Raw genomic sequence first — 22069 nt, 5'->3', positions numbered from 1 at the left:
TAATGGAGGGATGTCAGGACACCTTTTTGGGATGCATTTGAAGACAATGTTGAGGACTGCAAAAAGAAACCAGCAAAGGTTTCTTCCCTACCCTCTTCTTCCAGGAGGTGGCTCTAAAGGATCTTGGTTCATTCTGTGAATGGAAAAAGTTCTCCCAATCATGGGATGGACACTAACTAACTAACTAAATTATTTTATCTTACTTCCATACCTCAAACATGAAAAATACCTTTCTTACTGCAATACTTACTTGTCTGGACAGACTGTGTCCTGTTCCTAATATGGCACCTGTCTTGACTTTTCTGGTAAATAAGAATACATTCTTATAAATATCAAAGTTTGACCACATTTAAATGATATCTGAAAACTACACCACTTTAAAGCTTAACCTTCTTACTCAGTGTGGGTCCTATACCTCATAATACATATATCTCCCTACTATCAATGCATGACAGAGAGGGAGAGGGAGAGAGGTGGCTTATTCTTGTTATTATGTTTGAGAAATATGTGTGAGAGGTAAGGTAGATCTGAGAAAGAATAAATGGAATCCCCCATAGAAAAATATCACACCCCCAAATTATCATGTATTAATTTATTGGATTCATATTGCAAGCCACTTAAAACAATGTAGAGTACAAAAGTTTAAAAAAGCATTAAGTAGTATATCCATGTTTATTCTGAGAGAAACTGTTAATACAGTTGTTATTTTATGCTGGAAAAGCAATTAAAATCATTAAAATTAATTGAATCAAAACTGTAATATTAACTAAGTTGAAGTGTAGTTTTTCTTTATTTTATGTGGCAAGTGGATAGATCTAGGCTTGTGTATTTCAGCTGAACCTTGATCCATTTCTGTTGGCCGGATATCATTAGACCCCCCCCCCCCCCCCCATATTCATTTTCGCATGACTCCCAAAACGGGTGGGTAGCCAGACAGCCTTTTTCGATCCTCGCCCAAAAAATACGGCTAGATCTGACCCACTGGTGGCAATGGATAACTTGAGAGCCTTTCCTTTTTTTTCTTCAAGGGGGCCTGGATGTCAGCAACAGGGTTAAGAAAGCACCCTACCTGGCCCCTTTTGTGGGGAGACCTTCCCACTGGCTCCCCTTCCATATCCTTCATTAAGAACTGGATTAAAAGAATCAGAGTTAAGATAATACTCTTTCTGTGATCCTTTCCCTTCTGTCTGTAGAGGAGACTGGGTTTAATGCTTCATTAAAGCTGTTTCTTTCTACTCTAGAGGAGACAGGTTGCAGGTGCATGCTCTCACCATGCACACAGCTTTATATATTTATCTTATTTATTTATTTCGGACATTTGTACCCCACCCTTCTCAACCCCCTGGAACGGGGGACACAGGGCGGCTTCCAGCCAGCAACAATTTGATGCCTCCATGTACACATAATAAAACACATAGCAGAACCAATAATTATATATAGTTAAAAACATCAAGTCAATACAATTAAAATCTACTAAAATATATAGCTTTCCAAGGCATTTAAGGAGGCTTCCCACTTCCCAGGTAAGAAAGAACAATCAACCTGAAGCCAAATCCCTGGGCTTCCTTTAAATATAACCCTCTTTTTGCTCTACTGTAGGCCATGTCTGGAGTGAGCATGTTTCAATCTCCAGGCTTAATGCTTCTTTAAAGCTGTTTCTTCCCATTCAAAAGAAGAGGTAACTAGGTGTTAGTAGTATTCAAAGAATGGGGGGTTTCTTTTTGTTTATTGGGATATTATTATTATTATTATTATCTTTAAGAATTTTACAAAGGAAAGGAAGGGAAGGAGGGGGGGGAGCTAAAAGGGTGACTCTCCCAAGCCACCCACCCATCTGTCCCCCTAGTCAGTCCCACTAAATAAAAAAGAATCAAGAAAATAAAGGAAAATGATGGAAAATCAAAAAGATTAAACTGTGATGTTGAATAGGGGAGGAGGAGCCAAGATTGGCACCTGCTTGGTTCTGTTGTGGGCAGGGATTCATACCGGAAAGGCCCTTACCATTGTGGGTTTCCAAAAGAGCTGAAGGAGCTGAAGGAAGCAGCTCTAAACAGATCTGCACTCAAGTCTAGATAAATCTACTGAATAGTAATAGCTATTCATTTAAATGGAATTATTCTGAAACATGTAATTAACTTCTTATACTCTGAATTACCTAACACAAAGTGACTGTATGGCGTAAATGCTAGGAAGTAGTATAAGATACGATAACATTTTAAACATTTTAAAACTTGCCTTTGTACATGCGGGAGCACAGTCCTTACAACTTCTGTGTACAATGGCATTGCAATCTGCAAAAAAGAAAAGGACAAAGATAATATTTAAATATAAGTTTTTAAAAACATTCTCCTGAAAGCATCTTTCTATATATATTTAGTAAATCAAATGAAAACAACAAAGTATAGTTACTTACAAGAACACTGCAAGGATTCTTTCCCCAAAAGTGCTTTCTCACAGGCAAAACATGGCATTACCCCAGTGAAAGTCCCAGAAACAAATTGGTGCCTGTTAACTTTCTCCTTCTCTTTGACTTCTTTACTTTTTGCCTTTATAACACAAAGAGGAGGGGGGGGGGGGACAAAACAAGTTTCTTAACTGCCACAATGATATAATATAAACTCCCAGTTGCATTTCTATCCTTTTTAAACCACCCATTGCTTCAATAGCAAGAAATTGAGTTACTCAGATTTTATGAAATCTTTGCTTCCCATTCTTTGAATTGGGTAGATTAGTATTCCATAGATTAACATTCATTACTTATTTAAGTATTCAACTAAAGAAATAAATACATTTAGGGATCTCTAATGTAGATGCTTCTTTATCTCCTTCACTGGTTTATGCTGACTTTTCAAATCCCACGCTTCCCACCAAACGTTAGCTACATAATTGCCTAGCCACTTATGCATTGTCTACAAGCAAGTAGCAAGATGCAACCAAAAATGTTGGATTCTACCTACAAACATTCAGGCTAAATTTAAACTCTTTGCAGAATACTTGCTAGTAGTGAGATAGCCTTCCTGAGGACGAGCTACATAGTGTGCTTAGATCTGGCAAAGGAGTAAGCTGTGTTGTTAAGTAGATGCAGTTGCCTCTAGTCTTGTGTACAAGCCCTCTGCCCAACTAACCATAGAAGTTAACAGCCAACAGTACAACTCCTAGAACATGCCCTTCCAGAGTAGATACTGGAGATGTCGGTTAAGAGATTCTCAACACTATAATCCAAAAGTGTAATTTTTCCACACTTCCACGTTATGGGTTTATCTGATAGCTGATAGCACTAGAAGCCCTTCTCATAAAAAAAAACTATTCAGCACTCACAAGACTCTAAGGAAGTATTTTGTTATGCCATGCACATCATCTCAAATTACCTTGGATTTATTTCGCGTACTGGCCATTCTGTTCATCAAAAAACTAAAAGTACGACTGACTTTACATTTTTCAGATTCTGATTTCATTGGCGTAAGGTACTTATCCCATTCTTCTTCCTGAATCCTAAAAATACCAGAAGTAAATCCTTCATTAAGCTCTGTACTCTCACTTAAGTTTAAAGATACTGTGACTGTGTTAAGGATATTATAAGGATAGATTCAGGAACAATGTTTGACTTTCCAAACCGGAATGCAAAATCTTAATTTTATATAAAATGTAGTGTATTCAGCTTTCACGGTCTACCAACAGAAATATCATCAGATTCTTTTTTGGTTGATTGTATTATGTTATATAATCTAGATGTTAAAATAATTCTTTTTGCTTCATAAGAATTGCGAATATTAAACATATTCATAAACAGGTGTGGAAAAAAGGAAAAACATGGAAAACATACCTTTTGTCTCCTAACTGTTCAGGTAAGTTGAACGCTTGTTGATCTACAAAACAATACGAGTAAGTTTTAATTAATTATACTGGAACTTTCACTATTTCTCCTGAAGCACAATGTTCCCATTCTAAAATATGTACAGTTCTTGCATGGCAATAATTGCCCACTTCCTTAAATTGTGATCATTTTGGGATGCTATTTTGGCTACAAATTCAAGATACAGAATGCAGAGGGAATGTATGCCTATTTACAATTTATAATTTATCCTTGGATCTATTCAGAGGAGCTGAACAAGAAGTGATAGCTAGTGGCTCCCACATCAGCAGGGCAGTGACTCTATGCCAAGTTTGCAGCATTGCAAAGGAGCTATCCAAGGTACTAAACCTACTGAGACTGGGTTCAACACCCTGGACAACTCCTTAAATAGCTAGAATAAAACATGAAAGTAGATTTACGGTCTGACAATATCAGAACCACCACCACCTGCCACTTCAATCAATACATGGCAATCCTTCTCTTTCGCCTCACTATTTTGATTTATATATTTTACTCATCTACAGAGGAATTTTGTATTGTAATGTTTCTTTTTTCAAGAAGGTGACATAATATATTGCAGGCAACCCGAATGTTCATCCCTGGAGAATTCAGCTTTGGCCAAACAGGCACATTAGAGATAAGGTAAAGGTAAAAGTTTTCCCCTGACATTAAATCTAATCATGTCCAACACTGGGGCGGGGGGGGGGGGGGAAGGGTCATCTCAATTTCTAATCTGAAGAGTCGGTATTGTCCATAGACACCTCCAAGATCATGTGGCTGGCATGACCGCATGGAGCGCCGTTACCTTCCTGCAGAAGCAGTACCTACTGATCTACTCACATTTTCATGCTTTCATTCAAACTGCTAGGTTGGCAGAAGCTGGGGCTAACAGGGGGAGCTCACTCTGCTCCCCGGATTCAAACCTGCGACCTTTTGGTCAGCAAGTTTAGCAGCTCAGTGCTTTAACCCACTCCACTACCAGGGTCTTCAATGAGATTTTGTTCAATCTCAGAAATAATAAAGGATACCAACCCCCGCCTGTTGTAAAAATAAGAGAATATAGCATAAAAATAGTATTAAAACTCACCATCATTTGAATCACATATTGTGAAGTCCCGTGGGCAGTGAAGTTTCCGTTGTAAGATTTTGGGTGATGTGTAGGAGTATGAACGAGATCGTATTCCAGACAACACTGATTCCTAGAAAATAGTCAGGAATTTAGAAAAACTATTTTCATCTAATGCAGCTCAATCCAGATTTTTTCCCCACCTTTTTAAAAATTTTCATAGGTGTTTTTAAGAAGCCCTTTAAAAAAAGACTTTTGCAAAACTAGATGAACATTTTGTTTTCTGTATAGTTACACTTCTTATGAAGAATTCTTCAATGCTTTACTCTAACTAACTCCCAAAGAATGGCATGACATCGTTGTGGACATATTAACTATGGATAAGATCACATATCAGCGAAGTAATCTCAGTTATTATTAATTTTGTAGAGTAATGACAACAATAAATACCTTTGACTGCACAGTGCTGGACAAAGGAAGTGATTCAGCCCTGCTCATGGTAAAATCCAATTCAGTGGCTGTTTCTGCAGAACCTGCACCACTCCTTCTACTCAAGGCTATAGGCGAGTTGAAGGACATTGGAGCGTAGCAGTTATGTGGCTGCTTAGAAATTCTTTCATCTCCATTGTCTACATCCAAATCATCAAGACTGGAACTACGGATATATATATATACACAACAAATTACAAATGCAAGCAAGCACAATTCAGCAAAATTAAGCCTCAATTGTAACATCCCCAGGATCTATAAACTTATTCCCAAAACCCTCCCAAGGATTTTTAAATGATTCAAAAATCTATGTACTGAGAAGGAGATTATTATTTCTTGAAGATTAATTTTCCTGGTCAAAATTATACATTAACACAAGGAATGCCCATCTCCAAAACATATGTTAGGACAGCATAAATGTTGGTTATGTGCCTTCTGGCAACCCTATGGCAAAGCTATCATAGTGTTTTCTTAGCAAGATTTACTCATAAGGGATTTAATAATAACAATCATCATCATCATCATCATCATCATCATCATCATAACAGCTTTATTTATATTCTGCCCTATCAACCCGGAGGGTCTCAGGGCAGATTCCAAACACAAAAGGCAAACATTCAATGCTCAAACACAACAACAATACATGCATAATAATGAAAATTGACAACTCAACATAGAAAAACAAATTATGCATCAATAACTAAAATTAAATTAAAAACACAACCTGTCATATCAGACATGAGGCAAAACATCAAACATCAAACAGAAGCATCTATTTCCCAGTTCCTTGGGGACAAATAGACTGATCATTGTTCAAGATGTCTATTGAGCTGCTGGGGTGAACAGGGCATGGATTTACCATTGCTTGTTTAAGATATAAAGTAACATATTGTTACTTCCAAGTTGATTCTAAGATGGACCTATCACAGGATTTTCTTGGTAACATTTGTTCAGGAGAGGTTTGCCATTGACTTCCTCTAAGGTTGAGAGAATAGGACTTTCCCAAAGCTATCCAATGAGTTTTCCTGTCCTGGCAGGGAATTAAAACTCTTTGGAAATCATCAGTTGTATACTATCAGGATTATTTGAGTAATAATTGTGGTGGTAGGAGCCATATTTTGAGTTAATTACAAAGAGCCATCAAAAGTCTAAACCAATTATCCAAGACAGAGATAGGCAAGGTCTGCATGAACAGCCCTGGGAGAACTGCAATATTTTTCAAAAGAAGAATTTTTGAGTGAAAAAGTCCCTCCACCAAAAAAGCATTTTCTGAACAAAGAAATGACTTAAAAATCACTTCCAGTTCAAGGAAAAATCTATTTCAGCCTAACACATGTCAGGAGGATCCAGAATGGGGGTGAAACTACATCCCAAGAGTTTGGGTACAAAATGGGAACTCCACAGTACCCACAGTTTACCCACCATGGTCTAATATGATTATTTTTTTTATGTTCTTTATGAGAAGGATTTTGGCAACTTCCTTATTATTGTCTTTTTCTTGTGTCAAACCCGGAAAGGATTATTTCCTAACAATGCAGAGAAAGTCAATTCTTTACCTTCTCTTTTTCATGATCGAGTAACGATTTCGTTGGTTGACGAACATGAGTGTCTTCTTGAGAGGTGTACATGAATCTGCTGCATCCAAATTAGATGGAAGGAAAGGTGGTGGATTTTCTTGGTCCATGGTATTGGCAAGGGCTTCTGGATCATCATTTGAGTCAGGGACATCTGGGCACGTTTCAGAAGCAGAGTGGCCAATATCAACATGCAAGACACCAGCATCTTCCACCTAAAGTGTGATGTTGCACCAAGTTAGTGTATTTACAGAAGCTATAAAACAATAACCTGAATGAGGTTCGCTGAACTCCTACTGTTTATTTATTTATAACCGGCTATATATTAAAAGATCATATAGCCCAAATCCAATGTCTGTGCCAACTCCAGTATAGCAACGGAATCAAAAGGAACGTGGAAATCCAACACTTAAGTCAGTATTCCCAAAAAAATGCTGACCAGAGGAGCTCTATATAAAATAGGGATAAATGCAGTGAGATTCAATATCTAGAGCTGTGCTCCAAATAGGGAGGACATATTAAAGGTAAAAAGGTGGGTTTTTAAAAATGGTTTCTTTCCTTGCATTTCAGTTGATTCTCAAGCATTCAACAGTATAGTGAGCAGGCATCCAGACACCATAAAAACATCTCCAACCAATAGAAACAGAATGAAGTGTAGTAAATCCACAGAAACCATTGCCAGAATAGTATGCAGAAAGTACATAACTATTTTTTGTATTTAGAAAACAAATCTTGCAAGAAATCTGAAATGATTTGATGTCTCAAAAGAATGAAGAAATGAAAGAGGGACAAAAATAGTACTTGCACGATGGAGACTTGTGTGCCATATTTGTGGGTTGGTAAATCCACTCTGTGATTTAGATAGCTGTCTAAATTGCTGAGCCTATTTTGAAGATAGGCTTCAGTGCCTTGGATCTGTCTTTGAAATTTAAGCTAAATCACAGAGTGGAATTCACTGCTGAACTGATGAGGAATTCACTGAAAGAGACCAATGACATAAGGAAAGGGATGAGGTGGGGAAAAATAAATAATGGGAATAAATGATAACACTAAGATCATAGAGGGGAAAACAGATTTTTTTCATCATTCATTCACTCACAAGACAAATGATCTCAGAGGTTGGAAACCCACTTTTTAAGACATAGTTTGTTCCTGTCATTCATTATCAATTTTATAGAAGCAGTTAGAGAAGGAAGTAGTTAACATTCCTCATTACAATGTAACAAAAGTGGTAACATACAACTCCTAACTATTCATGGAGGATACATTACAAAATTATTTATTTACTGCATTTATAAACTGCCCTTCTCACCCCGAAGGGGACTAAGGGCGGCTCACAACAAAGGCACAATTCGATGCCATAAATACATATATAAATTAAAACAACATATAATTTAAAACTACATAATTAAAACGTATCAAACTTAAAACAATTAATTAAAATCACACAGTCCAAAGGTATATTCCAGGAGCCAGTCCGGTTATCAATTGCATTATTTTTTGTTGCACTGAGAGCTCATTATTTCACTGGGAATCATTGTCCAAAGGTTTGGTCACACAACCATGTCTTCACTTTCTTCCTAAAGGTCAGGAAGGAGGGGCTGATCTAATTTCCCTGGGAAAAGAGTTCCATAGCCAAGGGGCCACCATTGAGAAGGCCCTGTCTCTCGTCTTCACCAGTCACACCTGCAATTGGGATTGAGAGCAAGGCCTCCTCGGACAATCTTAATCTCTGAGATGGTTCATAGAAGGAGATACTTTTGGACAGGTAAGCTGGGCCTGAACCATTTAGAGTTTTATAGGCCTAAATTGTGCTCAGTAGCAGACTAACAATCAATTGAGCTGGCGCAACAGGGGGGTTGTGTGTTCCCACTCCAGTAAGGAATCTGGCTGATATCCATTGGACCACTTGAAATTTAAACAGTCTTCAAAGATAACCCCACATAGAGCACATTGCAGTAGTTAATTCGGGATTTAACAAGAGCTTGGACTACCATGGTCAAATCTGACTTCACAAGGTATGGGCACAACTGGCTCACAAAGCTCCCCTGGCCACTGCCGAGACCTAGGGTTCCAGGATCAGTGATGAATCCAGGAAACTTATCACTGAAACATGGATAACAGTGAATAAAATTGAAATTAATTACTTCTGCCTGAAGCTACCATAGAATCACCTAGAAGGAACTAGACAATTCCTAGGAAGATACTGTTCCTTGGAATTTGTAAAGTACTCCAAGGCAACTGTTGCAGTAGAGTCTGTTAGCAACACTGCAACTGCTAGTAATGCTGTTGGAAGAGGGAAAAGGAGTGCTCAAGAGTTAGAGGAGGAACAACAGAGGAAGAGGATCTGGGAGATACTTATGTCACCCACTGATGAAGATTCCTTTGAAGGGGTTTCTGAGAGTGAAATGAGTGAGGAGGAGGAAAGAGATACAGTTGATGTAAATAGGGAAACTAAGAGGGTTACTCGGGAGCAGGAATCGGATGAGGAGCTACAGAGGAAGAAGATTCAGAATATACTTACTGCTCCCACAGAAGAGGAGGATTTCATGGGTTTTTCTGGGAATGATGGGTCTGGGAGTGATGGGGATGAGGATGAATCACTAGATTAGACCAAGGTGCAAGAGGTTCAGGATTTGTGTACTCAACCAATGTCTAGTGACATGTTTGTGGGGTTTTCTGGTGATGGGGATTGGCAATCGGGAGATACTGAGGATTCATGGGGAGAACTAAGTCTTGACAAGAGGTGGAAGAGTTGGAGGGATGGGCGTCGGCATTCAGGTGTAGAAGCTAAGCCAGCTATAAGTGATGATGACAGGGTGGAGGGCAGCTCATCATCGGATGATGAGTTGTAAGATAAAAGTAGGCACTGAAATGGAAGAACTTTGCAGTAGGCAAAGTGTTGGTTTCGTGCCTTGGGCCTTGTCGCTGCCACTTTCATGTTGGGCTTGGGTCCTGGATCTGCAGGTTGCTGTTTACCTTCGTATTACAACTCGTCTTGGATTCTCATGAGTATGGATTTTCCCTTTCCTTGACTTTGGACTGCTTTTGACGACAACGCTGCCTCGTGGACTTGGGAACCTCGCAACTTTGGACTTGGCTTTCTTCGACTTCGGACATCATTTGACTATGGATCTTTCTTCACGGCTCTTTGTTTGATCGCCCTTCAATTGCTGTGTGATTTTGTGGGATTTTGGAAGTGCTTCAGTTTAATCCAGATCCTTTTCTTGGATAATCTGGATTATTGCTTTAGTTTGCTTTTTGAGCTGAATAGTGCTGCTACTTTTGAGTTTTGACCAGAAGCACTGAAGTAAGTGTCTCCGAGTCTCTTTTGCTTTGTATTAATAAACTATTCTTTTGGACATACTCTTGAGTCTGGCTCTTTAAGGCGTCTGGGTTCCGACAGCAACTTTGTAGTAACTTCTGGAGAAAGCATAGCATAAAATGGCCCAGGGGACCTAAAAGATTCCTAGAAGAGTCATATTTTGTCAGATGTGGTAGGTGAAATCATGGGTACCAGTCCTGCAACTACAGGGATTGTGCTGAATTTGCAGTTTCTATTTGCAAAGCTTATTATGTATTTTAAAAAAAACAACCCTTATGATTGATAGCACAATCGAATAAAACCTGAACAAAGAGTGCTTGTGCCTCACCAAACTATAAATCCCAGGATTCCATAGCATTGAACTGTGGTTCTTCTAATCTAAAGTGTGTTTCTGCTTAATTAATATTTCAAATTATAACCTTTCCCCTTTTTGTCATAGGACCTTTCAGCACTAAGCTTTAAAAAATAAAGTATCAGATCTACATGAGCAGGAGATAAGAAGCAAGGGTCACCAACAATATCAGTTATTTTAAAAACTCTACTGAAATTCATGATACTTCAGATTGTAATATAATTTTGCAATGAATTCATACTGAACTTTTTTCTTTAATAAATTCACCCATTAGCAATTTCTGAGAGGAAAAATGTCAAAATCAGTACACACATTAGTCTGTCAATCTTACCTGATTCACTACCATACGGTTTGCATAGACCTCATCACTTCCATTCAGCATAGCAGAAAGTCTGGCTGCAGCAAAGAAGGTGGAAGGATTTGAAGTTTTCTTGTAAGGTTCAAATGGGGAATGCAGTTGAACTGGAAAAAAATATTACAGGATTAGAAATTAGCTCCCTCCTTCATCCCAAGCGTAATATTCTAGGTTGTGCTTAAGACCAACTTCAAAGAAATAAAATAAAAAGGCAATGATAATGATGATTGTTTTGATGTTTATTAATACCCCGCTTTCTCTTTCTACAAAAGAGACGCAACACAGCTTTCGAGAAAACCAATGCAATACCATTGAAAATCTAAAAAACATATAAACATTAAAATAGAATGAAATATTAGGTAAAGATAAAGGTTGTCCCTTGACATTAAATCTAGTTGTGTCTGACTCTGGAGGGTGGTGTTCATCTCTGTTTCTAAGTCAAAGAGCCGACGTTGCCCATAGACACCTCCAAGGTCATGTGGCCAGCGTGACTGCATGGAGTGCCATTACCTTCCCACAGAAGCAGTACCTACTGATCTCACATTTGCATGTTTCCAAACTGCTAGGTTGGCAGAAGCTGGGCCTAACAGTGGGAGCTCTCCCTGGATTTGAACCGCTAATCTTTTGGTCAGCAAGTTCAGCAGCTCAGTGATTTAACCTGCTACGCCACTCGGGGGCCCTTAATAGTATAAATGGTATTAAAAATAGTTAAAATCCTTAAAATGGAATTAAAAACACATTCAAAGCTAAAACCACAGCAGTTAGATACACTAAAATAGTAAAACAAAACCAGATTAAGGGCAAGTGAAAGCATAGAAACAAAAAAGTGCAGTGTCCATGGATTAAAAGCTCATCTACAGCAACCAAGCAACTCCATGCCTAAATAAAAAGCTACCAGCAGAAGAACTGGGAGTTCCACTCACTGAAGGAGCAGCCACCAAGAAGGCTCTCTTACATATTTAGAGAACTTTTACCCACTCCTCAGTCACAAAGGCACTCAGTTCAACTTACAAAATGTTTATTTGCCCTCAGGCAAAACATTGTTGTTATTGACTACTACTTCTAGCATTACAATGTAATTATCAGTGCTATTAATCATGCTTTGTTATAAAAAGATGTACCATTGTATTAAAGGCATGGTGCCTCAACAATAGGAATAAAAAGGTAAAGGTTTCCTCTTGACATTAAGTCTAGTTGTGTCCAACTCTGGGGGGTGGTGTTCATCTCCATTTCTAAGCCAAAGAGCCAGCATTGTCCGTAGATTCTGCCATTTTGCTTCAAACGAAATGTCTTCCAAGAGACTACAGACACTGGTTGGCCACGTCTGGTACATAAACTTTTTGGCTTCCTGCTCACCCTCTTCTATGCAAAAGACTGCCTTTCTTGGCGTAAGATTGCTTCCAAGATCTGCTTTGTAATTCAGCCAGGATTTTGTACTTCCTTGATCTTTGCATCATACACAAAACCTTTACAACTATGCCAAGTGGTGACAAAAGAACTTAATAATGCAACCATTATCTCCATTGCTTATTTTGGCCATAAGGTATTTCAAAATGGAGCCTGATGCAAATGTGGCTAAAATAATTTCAGACATGAGGAAGGAAAAATACATAATCGGCAGCTACTACTAATGGCTCGATTTGTTCTTTACAGACATTCCTTCAGAAGCAGTCTGTCCAAATAAACAGTGAATTGCCTTCCCTTTCTGGAAGGTAAACTAAGATTAAGCCCAGCAAGGGAGAGGTAGTTTACTAGAATACTGGCAAAATTACTGTTTTGAACCACAATTCTCAGAACTGCAACTCTTCAGGCAATAGCTGGCTTGGGGATTCGTGGAAAAATAGCCTAAAAAGTAACTTGTAGAACTGCTGACTTTAATTCTTTGCCCAGCACTGTTATCTCAATGAAAGCCATTGTCAAAAGAAGAAACTGAGTTCTATTAGGTTTTATTAAAGTTCTACTTCAACAGACATAATAACATGATACAAGCTGAGTATCCCTTATTTGAAATGCTTATTGCTTATTTTGGATGTTTTTCCGATGTTGGAATGCTTGCATGGACATAATGAAATATCCTGGAGATGGGACCCAAGTCTAAACATGAAATTCATCTGTATTTCATATATGTCTTATACGCGTGGTCTGATACCTTTAGTCTAAAAATGTAACATTTTCCATTCCTATTATTAAGAAGGGGGGACACAAATACTGTGTTTGATTGCCTGGGGTGATGAGATGAGATGGGACAATGCAATGGTTGTGAAAAGTTCAAGGGAAACAGCATTTGGAAATTGTGGTGCTAGAGGATGAAAGGAAGAATTTGTCCATGCTGGTTTGGCTTGGCTTTGTGGGAAAGTTAATATCATATTTCTTTGATTCTAACATTGTTGTTGTTTTTGTTCATTCGTTCAGTCGTTTCTAACTCTTTGTGACCTCATGGACCAGCCCATGCCAGAACTCCCTGTTGGTCGTCACCACCCCCAGCTCCTTCAAGGTCAATCCAGTCACTTCAAGGATGCCATCCATCCATCTTGCCCTTGGTTGGCCCCTCTTCCTTTTTCCTTCCATTTTCCCCAACATAATTGTCTTCTCTAAGCTTTCTTTCTTCTCATGATGTGGCCAATGCTTTCCCCAATATAAACATTTATAAAAATAGGGTGCATTTTAGAATTGTAACTGATTTATATAGATATAGATATAGATATAGATAAAGATTTCTTCTGTTGGTGGCACTGAAATTAGTGTGCATCTTACAACCGATGTCATCTTAGCTTCAAAGAAATATGATAGTTATATTTGATATATATGAGTCCCCTCAGGGAGATAAATATATGAGTCCACTCGGGAAGATAGGGAGGATAAAAATAAAGTATTATTATTATTGTTATAAATTTTAATTATTTGCAAGGACATACTAAATGCAGCCATCTTAAAAGTAATTAGTACCTACATTATTTATTTATTTATTTATTTGCCATATTTATATACCACCTTTCTCAGTCCGAAGGAGACTCAAGATGATTTACATTCGGCACAATTATTAATGCAGGCAACTTTCACAACTGCCTGAAAGCTATTTTGGTATCTCTGAAGGTAAAGGAAACAGAATAACATTCTTCAGGGAGTGGCATTAGTTTAGAAAGATGTGCCATCTACAGTACCTCTCAGTTCCATAGGATCAGAGGATGGCAAACTGAAAAATTATTTGGGGATGGAGTCTGGAGTAGGATTTTAGGCCTATATAGAGAGCTCTAACAGTGGTCTATTAATCACTTCCTCTTAAAAACCATGCTTTTGTATTGGTTCAGTAGGAGCAACATTGGTATATACACATTCAGTTGATTCCTGAAAAAAGGTTATGGGTTTCAGTTCAGTAATGATCTTTGATTTTTAAGATATTGAAAAGTAGAAGATAGGAGGCTACTTTTTTGGAAATTCCCAAAATCCCCCTGGAAACATTACCATAACCATGATGCTAAAGAATTCTGTGTAATACTATAAGGTAACTTTTCCAAATTTTAAAAGGAAGACACCACTAAACACATAAGATGCAGATCATCTGACCCTTATATCGTGATTTTAAAATGTGAAAAGGCATTGTAAAAGCACAAGGAAAAAATCCAAAAACAATTTTTAATATTTATTACATTTTATCATTTTTTAAATGCTAATTAGCGGATTTTGGTAACTATAGACTAAACAGTAATTGTTGCAACCTCTAATACATTTCTAATATAGAACGGGTTCGGATTTAGGAAATCCAGATTCAAATCTCCACTGAACCACAAAATGCGTTAGATGACTTTGGGCCTGATCCCCTTCATAAGGATGTTTTGTGGAGGGAGTAAAGAACTATCCTGTATGTGACCATGCACTCATAGGGAAAAGATAGTACATCAATGTAACTTTATTTATATATTTATTTGCTCTATTTATATCCCACCTTTCTCTATCCTGAAGGGACAACTATTCAATGACTTTGGACATGGTAATTATTTCTAAAAAGTTATACTGTTGGCATCAAATAAAAACAGAGATAAGTCAGCAGAAAACTAACTACAACTACCTTCAACAGAGAGATGACATCAACATACCATTGAAAGCAGCATAATGGAGTTAATAAGTGATCACATACCTAGTATTGCAATAAATCAAGATATGAGCTAATGAAGAGAAGTTGGGAATGAAGACTGTGCATACTTTTCCTCTGGAAATAACCTCATGTGTAATTATTAATGTTAGAAACCTATTAAAATTCCAGAGCCAGAAGACTTACCCCCCTTCTAGCTTATGTCACCAAAAATGCTGTCACTCTGTTTGAGTTTGCCAAAATCAAACTTGACTTAGAAATTCAGCTAGTTATTCAGCAGCCATTCTGTTAAACTTCAAGTTATGCCATATCTACCCTGAACATTTCCCTGTTCCTCACAGAATGCAAATCAATAGATTATGTTATTCGTGTCACACTTTCAGATCTCATTTGGTAACAACTATTACTTCTTTCCCAGGGATTTCAGGTCAGATATACATTTTCTGTTTTGCCTAAATTAGATCCCATCTGATCTTGGAAGCTAGGCAGGGTGAGCACTGGTTAGTACTTGGATGGAAGTCGAACAACAACTACTAAGTTCTGTGGACTATATTTCGGTGGTAGGAATCGGTCAAACCTGCTGGGACAACACCTTGTCTATAAAAACCCTAAGAAATCCAAAGGGTCACAATAGGTCAACAGGTGGCTTGAAGTCACATACACAGTTGTCTATACAAATCCTCACCCACTGAGAGGTTAACAATGATTAATTTCTTTCTTTATTGCATGTGCAGGTATCATCAGTGACAGATCTTGTATAAACCTGTGAATTTTGGTTGTAAAATTGGGGCTTGGTCCGAAGAGATTTCAATAGAAATGGGCAAGGCCTGGCCAATTTTCTACTTCCAGGACTTGAATGTTCTGCAATATTGCCCTAAAATGTAGGGGAAAGGAAAACAAAATCAATGATTCTAAGCATTTTTGTTTTGTTTTGCTTTGCTTTGAAAAGGTGCAACCATTTAAAAGAATTGGTCCTTCTGGAGCCATCTATCTTGGGTTGCCAGATTAGGACTATCCCAACCCACTCCTTGTGTTACCTGTCACATCACCAGTATTACAGAAGGTTGACACTGGTAATGTAACAGGCAGCAGACTCTCAAGATGATACCTTAATCACTAACCACAGTTGCAAGGACTATGTGATTCAAATGAAAACAATGAGGAAAACGTATACACGCATAGCTTTCAAGATAGCATTTTCATTCTTGGATCCCTCAGTTTCACACTGTAGGCCAAATAAGTGGGTCAAAATATGGTGACCCTATTTCCATCAGTGGAACTTGCCCATTCCTGGAATTTTCATCTATTGGGGAATTCGAGTAAAAGGAAAAAACAACAGGCTCATTGCAGTAAATTATTTTTTGGTATTTTATGGTTAACTTTGTTATGTCCCTGACCCAGTGGGCACCTGAAACTTGGACTAAAGATAAACCCATACTTCAGATTTAAAGCTAAATTCAGGAACTGGACATTGACAGGAACTTATTGATGGCAAATTAGCCTCTCTGTACTCATGTCACTTATTTCACAGAAAGTATCTCACTAAGTGGTCCTTTGTGCATAAATAACAGACAGTGTAAGAGGAAAAGTATTTCAAGATTTTGCCAGCCTCACAAGACAGGACAATTAATTACACATTGACTCTAACAGTTATTTATTTTTACTGGAAGGGACAATGCAGTTTAACAAATGACAAAGCAACATCTAACATACAGGTTGTAAATCACATTCCTATAATTCCATAAATTCCTTTCAGCAAGACTCTGGCAAAGTCATGGTTCATAGCTTGTTTTTTAAAAAACTAGATTTCACTGAAAATCAACAATAGTAGCTTCAGTTTGTTCTACTTAACCAAGTTACAATTTCATACACACACACAAAAACAGAACATTTTCAAGAGCCTTTAGTCAATATATGTTCTGTTTCTGATGGCATCTAGTTGGCTGTTGCAATGTTGAGCTGGTGCTGAACCTAAGGCTGGAAAACTTAGTTTTTACTACAGCTCCCAAAATCCGCCCAAGTAAATGTGCCCTGAAGGTGGTGTTTGGGGAATATGGCTGGACCTCAAGTTTTATGGTAATCATTAGGGTTCCCAACATGTGGTTCGTGGACCGCCAGTAGTCTGCAAGAATGAAAATATGGTTTGTGGTCTCACCATTACTACACTGTAGCCCTGTGGGAACAAGAGTGACTGGTCTTGCAAAGTCCTCTTATAGTGACAAGACAACAGGGATGTCGAGGGGGGGGGGGGAGGGAGAGAGGCTGATTATCCACAAAAGATTACTAGTACCACATCAGTTCTAGATTATTAAATATGGTTTTCTGTGGGAGAGCAGATGGTAACTACTGGATGGCATATGTTCTGTATCAGAAACTAGAGCTGATGTGGTCTATCCAATGCAATTTTCTTTCTTTTTTTAAAAAAAAGAAATTTTATTAAATTTTATATAGAATACAACGAAAGAGTGAGAATAATAAGGTATAGAAAAGTAAAGGGGAAAAAAGAGAGGGAAAGGCCAATAAAGTAAGAAGTAAAAAAGATATCCTAAATAAAACCCTAAAAAAATAAACTACAAGAATACATCCACAAAAAATAGAAAAAAGAAAAAGAAAAGAAAAAAGAAAAAAGTGACTTCCATTCCATCTTCTTGGATAAAATATTCTTATTATTCAAAAATATAAAAATTATTATTAAAGATAATATATCCAGTGCAATTTTCTGAATCAGCACCCCAAATAACCAAACTGAATCTGAAGTTGACCAAAAACAGATTTGTAATCCTTTTCGTACAAATGTTGGAGAGTGGTCCCTGGTCAAGTGGTCCCTGGTCAAAGTGGTCCCTGGTCAAAAAAAGGTTGGGAACCACTGCATTAGGGTATAGTCTCGTATTAGTTTTCCATGAGTTTGTGTTATTATTAAAGGGGAGAAGGTCATCCAGGGTTTTAGAACTGGGTCTCCATCACTACAGAGCTTTAGATCTCTTTTCATTTGGTGCCAAAGAAGCTGTAGTAGGTTGAAATCACTGTTGATGGTGTGATGGGGTAGATACAATAGAACAACCTGAGATTTGGTTCAGACAAGAGGAAGTGCTATTGGTCAGCTGACAATGCGAACAGTGAGATTTACTCTCTCACAGAAGGATAAGGGTCTCAGTTTGGGGATAATCTTTTAGCAAACCAATCCTGAGATCTCCCTAAAAGCCAAAATGACCCAAACTGAGACTGCTGTACTTTGAACATATGACAAAACATTACCCATGAGAAAAGATCATGATGCTTGGTAAAGTAGAAGAAAACAGGTAAAGAAGAAAACCACAAAACAGATGGATACTCTCTCTCAAAGAAGCCATAGCATTGTGTCTGCAACACCTGAACAGGGTTGCAGGTGATAGACTTGGAGGCATCCCATTACGAAGTTGCCACACATCCAAGTTAACTATGATAGTTAACAACAGTGAAGAAAGGAAGAGAGGCACTGTTAAGGTATGTGAGGAAAGAGTAGGAGGGAAAAGAAAATAAGTCTTGTATGACTGCCAGCATCTAAGAAGACATTGAGGGGTCTACTGCAAGGGCATAATGTGAGTTGATGGAGGGAAAAGGAGAGAAGTCAGAGTCAGCAGTGTGAGAAGCAAGGGGGAAGAACCTACTGTGGGTACAAGGAAAAGCAAGATCTAATGGAGGTGAACAGCGCAAGTGAAGAAGTACAAGAAGTAAGGAGACTTCCAGGTGGTTTGGTGAGAGACAGTGATGGCCAACAATCACAGGACAAATTCCATGAACAGAGATTTGGGACTCACTGTTCCATGTCCAGTACTATAAACCTTAGTCTGTAGTGGCTCTCTAAAATCAATTGTAACTATTAAACATGGTATGGATCCCCTGGTGGAGCAGAGCCCCTGGTGGCACAGTGGATTAAACCAATAAGCTGCTGAGCTTGTTGACCGAAAGATCGCTGGTTCAATTCCGGGGAGTGCATGAGCTTCCGCTGTCAGCCCCAGCTTCTGCCAACCTAGCAGTTTGAAAACATGCAAATGTGAGTAGATCAATAGGTACCACCCCGGCAGGAAAGTAATGGCACTCCATGCTGTCATGCCAGCCACATGACCTTGGAGGTGTCTATGAACAATGTTGGCTCTTCAGCTTAGAAATGGAGATGAGGACCAATCCCCAGAGTCAGACATGACTGGACTGAATGTCAGGGGAAAACCTTTGCCTTTACCTATGAAAACTGAAGTCTAGTGGAAAAAATGCAACAAGTCATTTAATTTATATTCTACCTTTCTCCCAATATGGGATTCAAAGCAGAATTTGCATGATTTTATGACTGACAAGATATGAGGAACATGGAAACCCTAGCCAAGAAAGAAAAATTATATTAATATACAGAAATACTTTCCAAAAGATGTGAAGAATTAAAATGATGAAGCCAGAAAAGGAAGAAACTTGCAATATTAACCATACTGGATTATGGAAGTAATGAACATGGATAAACGGACCCAAAACCTAACAAGACACCAAGGAAGACCAAAGAAATGGACAGACTGGCAACTCTTTAGAACTTTTATGCAGAAAGAGAAGAAAAAGACACGAATCATATAGCCAGCCTGATAATCGCAGGTGCACGCTAAAGGACATAACTATGAAGCAGATGTGGAGGAAATGCTAAAGTTAAAGACTTTGGAATAATATAAACTAACCCAGAGAGGAAAGAGATTGGAAGTACAAAAACTTTCTTTCTCTCTCCCTCTTTTTCTTTTCTTTTTTTATCTTTCACTTTTCCTTCTTAACCCCATTTTTGTCTTATCTATATAAAATTTCAATAAAAATTGTTTGAAATGAAAAGACAAGTGCTTTAACTACATGGTGATTTGTATCCAAAGTATAAATAATATTTCTAATAAAAAGCGTCATGTTTCAAAATGGTCTTCTATATATTTATGGGCTATTCAATGAGCATTTACATTTTCAGAATCTTTGTTCCATCTCCTTTGTCTTCCCATTAAATCTTGAGTGTGTCAGGTGAAACCTGAAGCCATTTCAGCAACTTAGCAAACCACTTGGCCTATGCTCTAGCAAAAAAAGGTATGTAGACAGAATCTCCTGCTGTCTTGACTGGTTAGTTATTAGATAAAAGCAGTCTTGCCAATCTTTCCTTCCCATTGTTGCTCCTCCCTTATTACTGATATGTTTAAAGGGGGGTCTGTTTGCCCACCTGTGTTTGTAAGGAGAAGAGTTGCTATTGAGCTCTGCAAAAACAGGGCAAATGCAAGACTGAAATTGACTTGGGAGGAACTTAACTGCCAATGCCATGCCATGTACCGATTATAAGTAATGAGGTGGCCAAGAGTGGGTTGGCTGGGGGTAAATTAAGCTAGAAGTACTGTGTTCCAATTTTCTCCTAATGGAATGGCAAAAAAGAAAAGAAGAAGCACAAGAACTTCCTGGTGTTTGGATTTGTTTAGAGCAGGCATGGGCAAACTTTGGCCCTCCTGGTGTTTTGGACTTCAACTCCCACAATTCCTAACAGCCAGTCTGTTGGAAATTGTGGAAGTTGAAGTCCAAACACCTGAAGGGCCGAAGTTTGCCCATGCCTGGTTTAGGGGGTTTATGTATGAGTGGGTGTTTGCTATTCCTTTTATGATTGTTTGCAAATAATATGTAGCGTTCAGACCAAATTGTGTTTTGATTAGAACCAGAGGAACAAAATATGTCTTTCTCAATGCTATTTTCCCTGTCCATATTCAAGATCAGTATGTGGGTCATCTGGTAGTTTCTGACACAAAAAATAGAGTGCCATCAGAATTGGAAAAAGCAAGAGGAGATAAACGCTTCCAGTATCTTGACTCCAGTTAAAATTACACATGCATGGATGAATTTGTCTTCAAAGTAACCATGGGAGATCTAGTCATTGATCTTTTACTGTCCTATCTGGCTTGACTCTTGAAATTATCATATTGCTGTTGTTAGGCAATAACAGAGTATCTCAGTGACATTTTAACAAAAACCCATGATACACTTTTTATGAAAATAATTAACAATTTGAAGTATTCACCTGTTGTAGCAAGACACTTGTGTGCATGCAAATGCTTTATTATTAAATTTGTTCTTTCGAACCTTCATTGAATTAATCTAGTAAGTATTTACTTATTTATTTATTGCATTTCCATACCATATAGATGACAGAGTTCTGAGCAGTTCATAAAATAAAAGTGAAGTCCACAGAAATATAACAAAATGCTGGAAAAGCATATCAGAAGTTAATGGAATCATTCACTCTTTCACGTAACCTGGCCACAGACCAGTAAGATCTTCAAAGGCATATTGGCCACTTGGAGTTGCAATCCAAAAAAGTATTGATTCAAAGCTCCCGATGGGAAACTAGTGCAGAACATTAAGTCTGGCTCTAAACAGGACCATACTACCCTTGCCCTGTTCAATCTTGCTGCCTTTATTAAATGCATTCTTCCTCAGATGTGTGATCTAACAATATTTGTTCTTATTTCTATGTTAAATTATAACAACAACCAAAATCACTCTAGAAAGAAGAAATGTTTATTTTTTTGTAAAAGAATCTGTCCCATGCACTTTGCCTTCTCTAAACATGTCAGTTTCCATGTGCATAGTTAAAAGAGAAACCCATCCATATAAGAAAATAAATTGAAAGAGAACAACTCAAATCACACCTGCATGTGACCTGCAGTTGCCTAGATACTATTTTGCATGAGCTTTTTTTCTTTAGAAGTGTTTATAATTGAGACATCCAAATAAATTCATTTAGATTTGGAATGCAAATTTATTAGACGCATCTGAATTTAATGAACAGAAACCTAAAGAACAAACCAATTAGAGAGAAAGTTGTTTATATTTTTTCCAACTAACTTTGCATCTGTAGCTTAGGAAAAGCCTGTGCTAATTCTGAAAAGAGAAGACAATGTTCTGTTTGCATCCACTTACATGTGCCTAAC

General features: G+C 37.9%; 1 protein-coding gene across 2 annotated transcripts in view; it reads right to left on the bottom strand.

The window, feature by feature from the left end:
• ARHGEF28 (Rho guanine nucleotide exchange factor 28) overlaps nucleotides 1-22069 on the bottom strand; it is a 169744-nt gene that overhangs the window by 51320 nt on the left and 96355 nt on the right. For both annotated transcript variants that reach the window (XM_060761673.2, XM_060761674.2), the window contains 9 exons: nucleotides 10991-11121; nucleotides 6965-7197; nucleotides 5370-5574; nucleotides 4941-5052; nucleotides 3824-3866; nucleotides 3369-3492; nucleotides 2414-2546; nucleotides 2236-2291; nucleotides 251-302 (listed from right to left, as the gene is read on the bottom strand). In XM_060761673.2, the coding sequence (XP_060617656.2) occupies nucleotides 251-302; nucleotides 2236-2291; nucleotides 2414-2546; nucleotides 3369-3492; nucleotides 3824-3866; nucleotides 4941-5052; nucleotides 5370-5574; nucleotides 6965-7197; nucleotides 10991-11121 (1089 nt within the window). The remainder of the gene's footprint in view (nucleotides 1-250; nucleotides 303-2235; nucleotides 2292-2413; nucleotides 2547-3368; nucleotides 3493-3823; nucleotides 3867-4940; nucleotides 5053-5369; nucleotides 5575-6964; nucleotides 7198-10990; nucleotides 11122-22069) is intronic.

The sequence above is a fragment of the Anolis sagrei genome, chromosome 2 (assembly GCF_037176765.1).
Source record: "Anolis sagrei isolate rAnoSag1 chromosome 2, rAnoSag1.mat, whole genome shotgun sequence".
NCBI classification, from domain to species: Eukaryota; Metazoa; Chordata; class Lepidosauria; order Squamata; family Dactyloidae; genus Anolis; species Anolis sagrei.
Note: the sequence above shows the minus strand (reverse complement) of the source record. Positions and strands in the feature narration are given on the sequence as shown.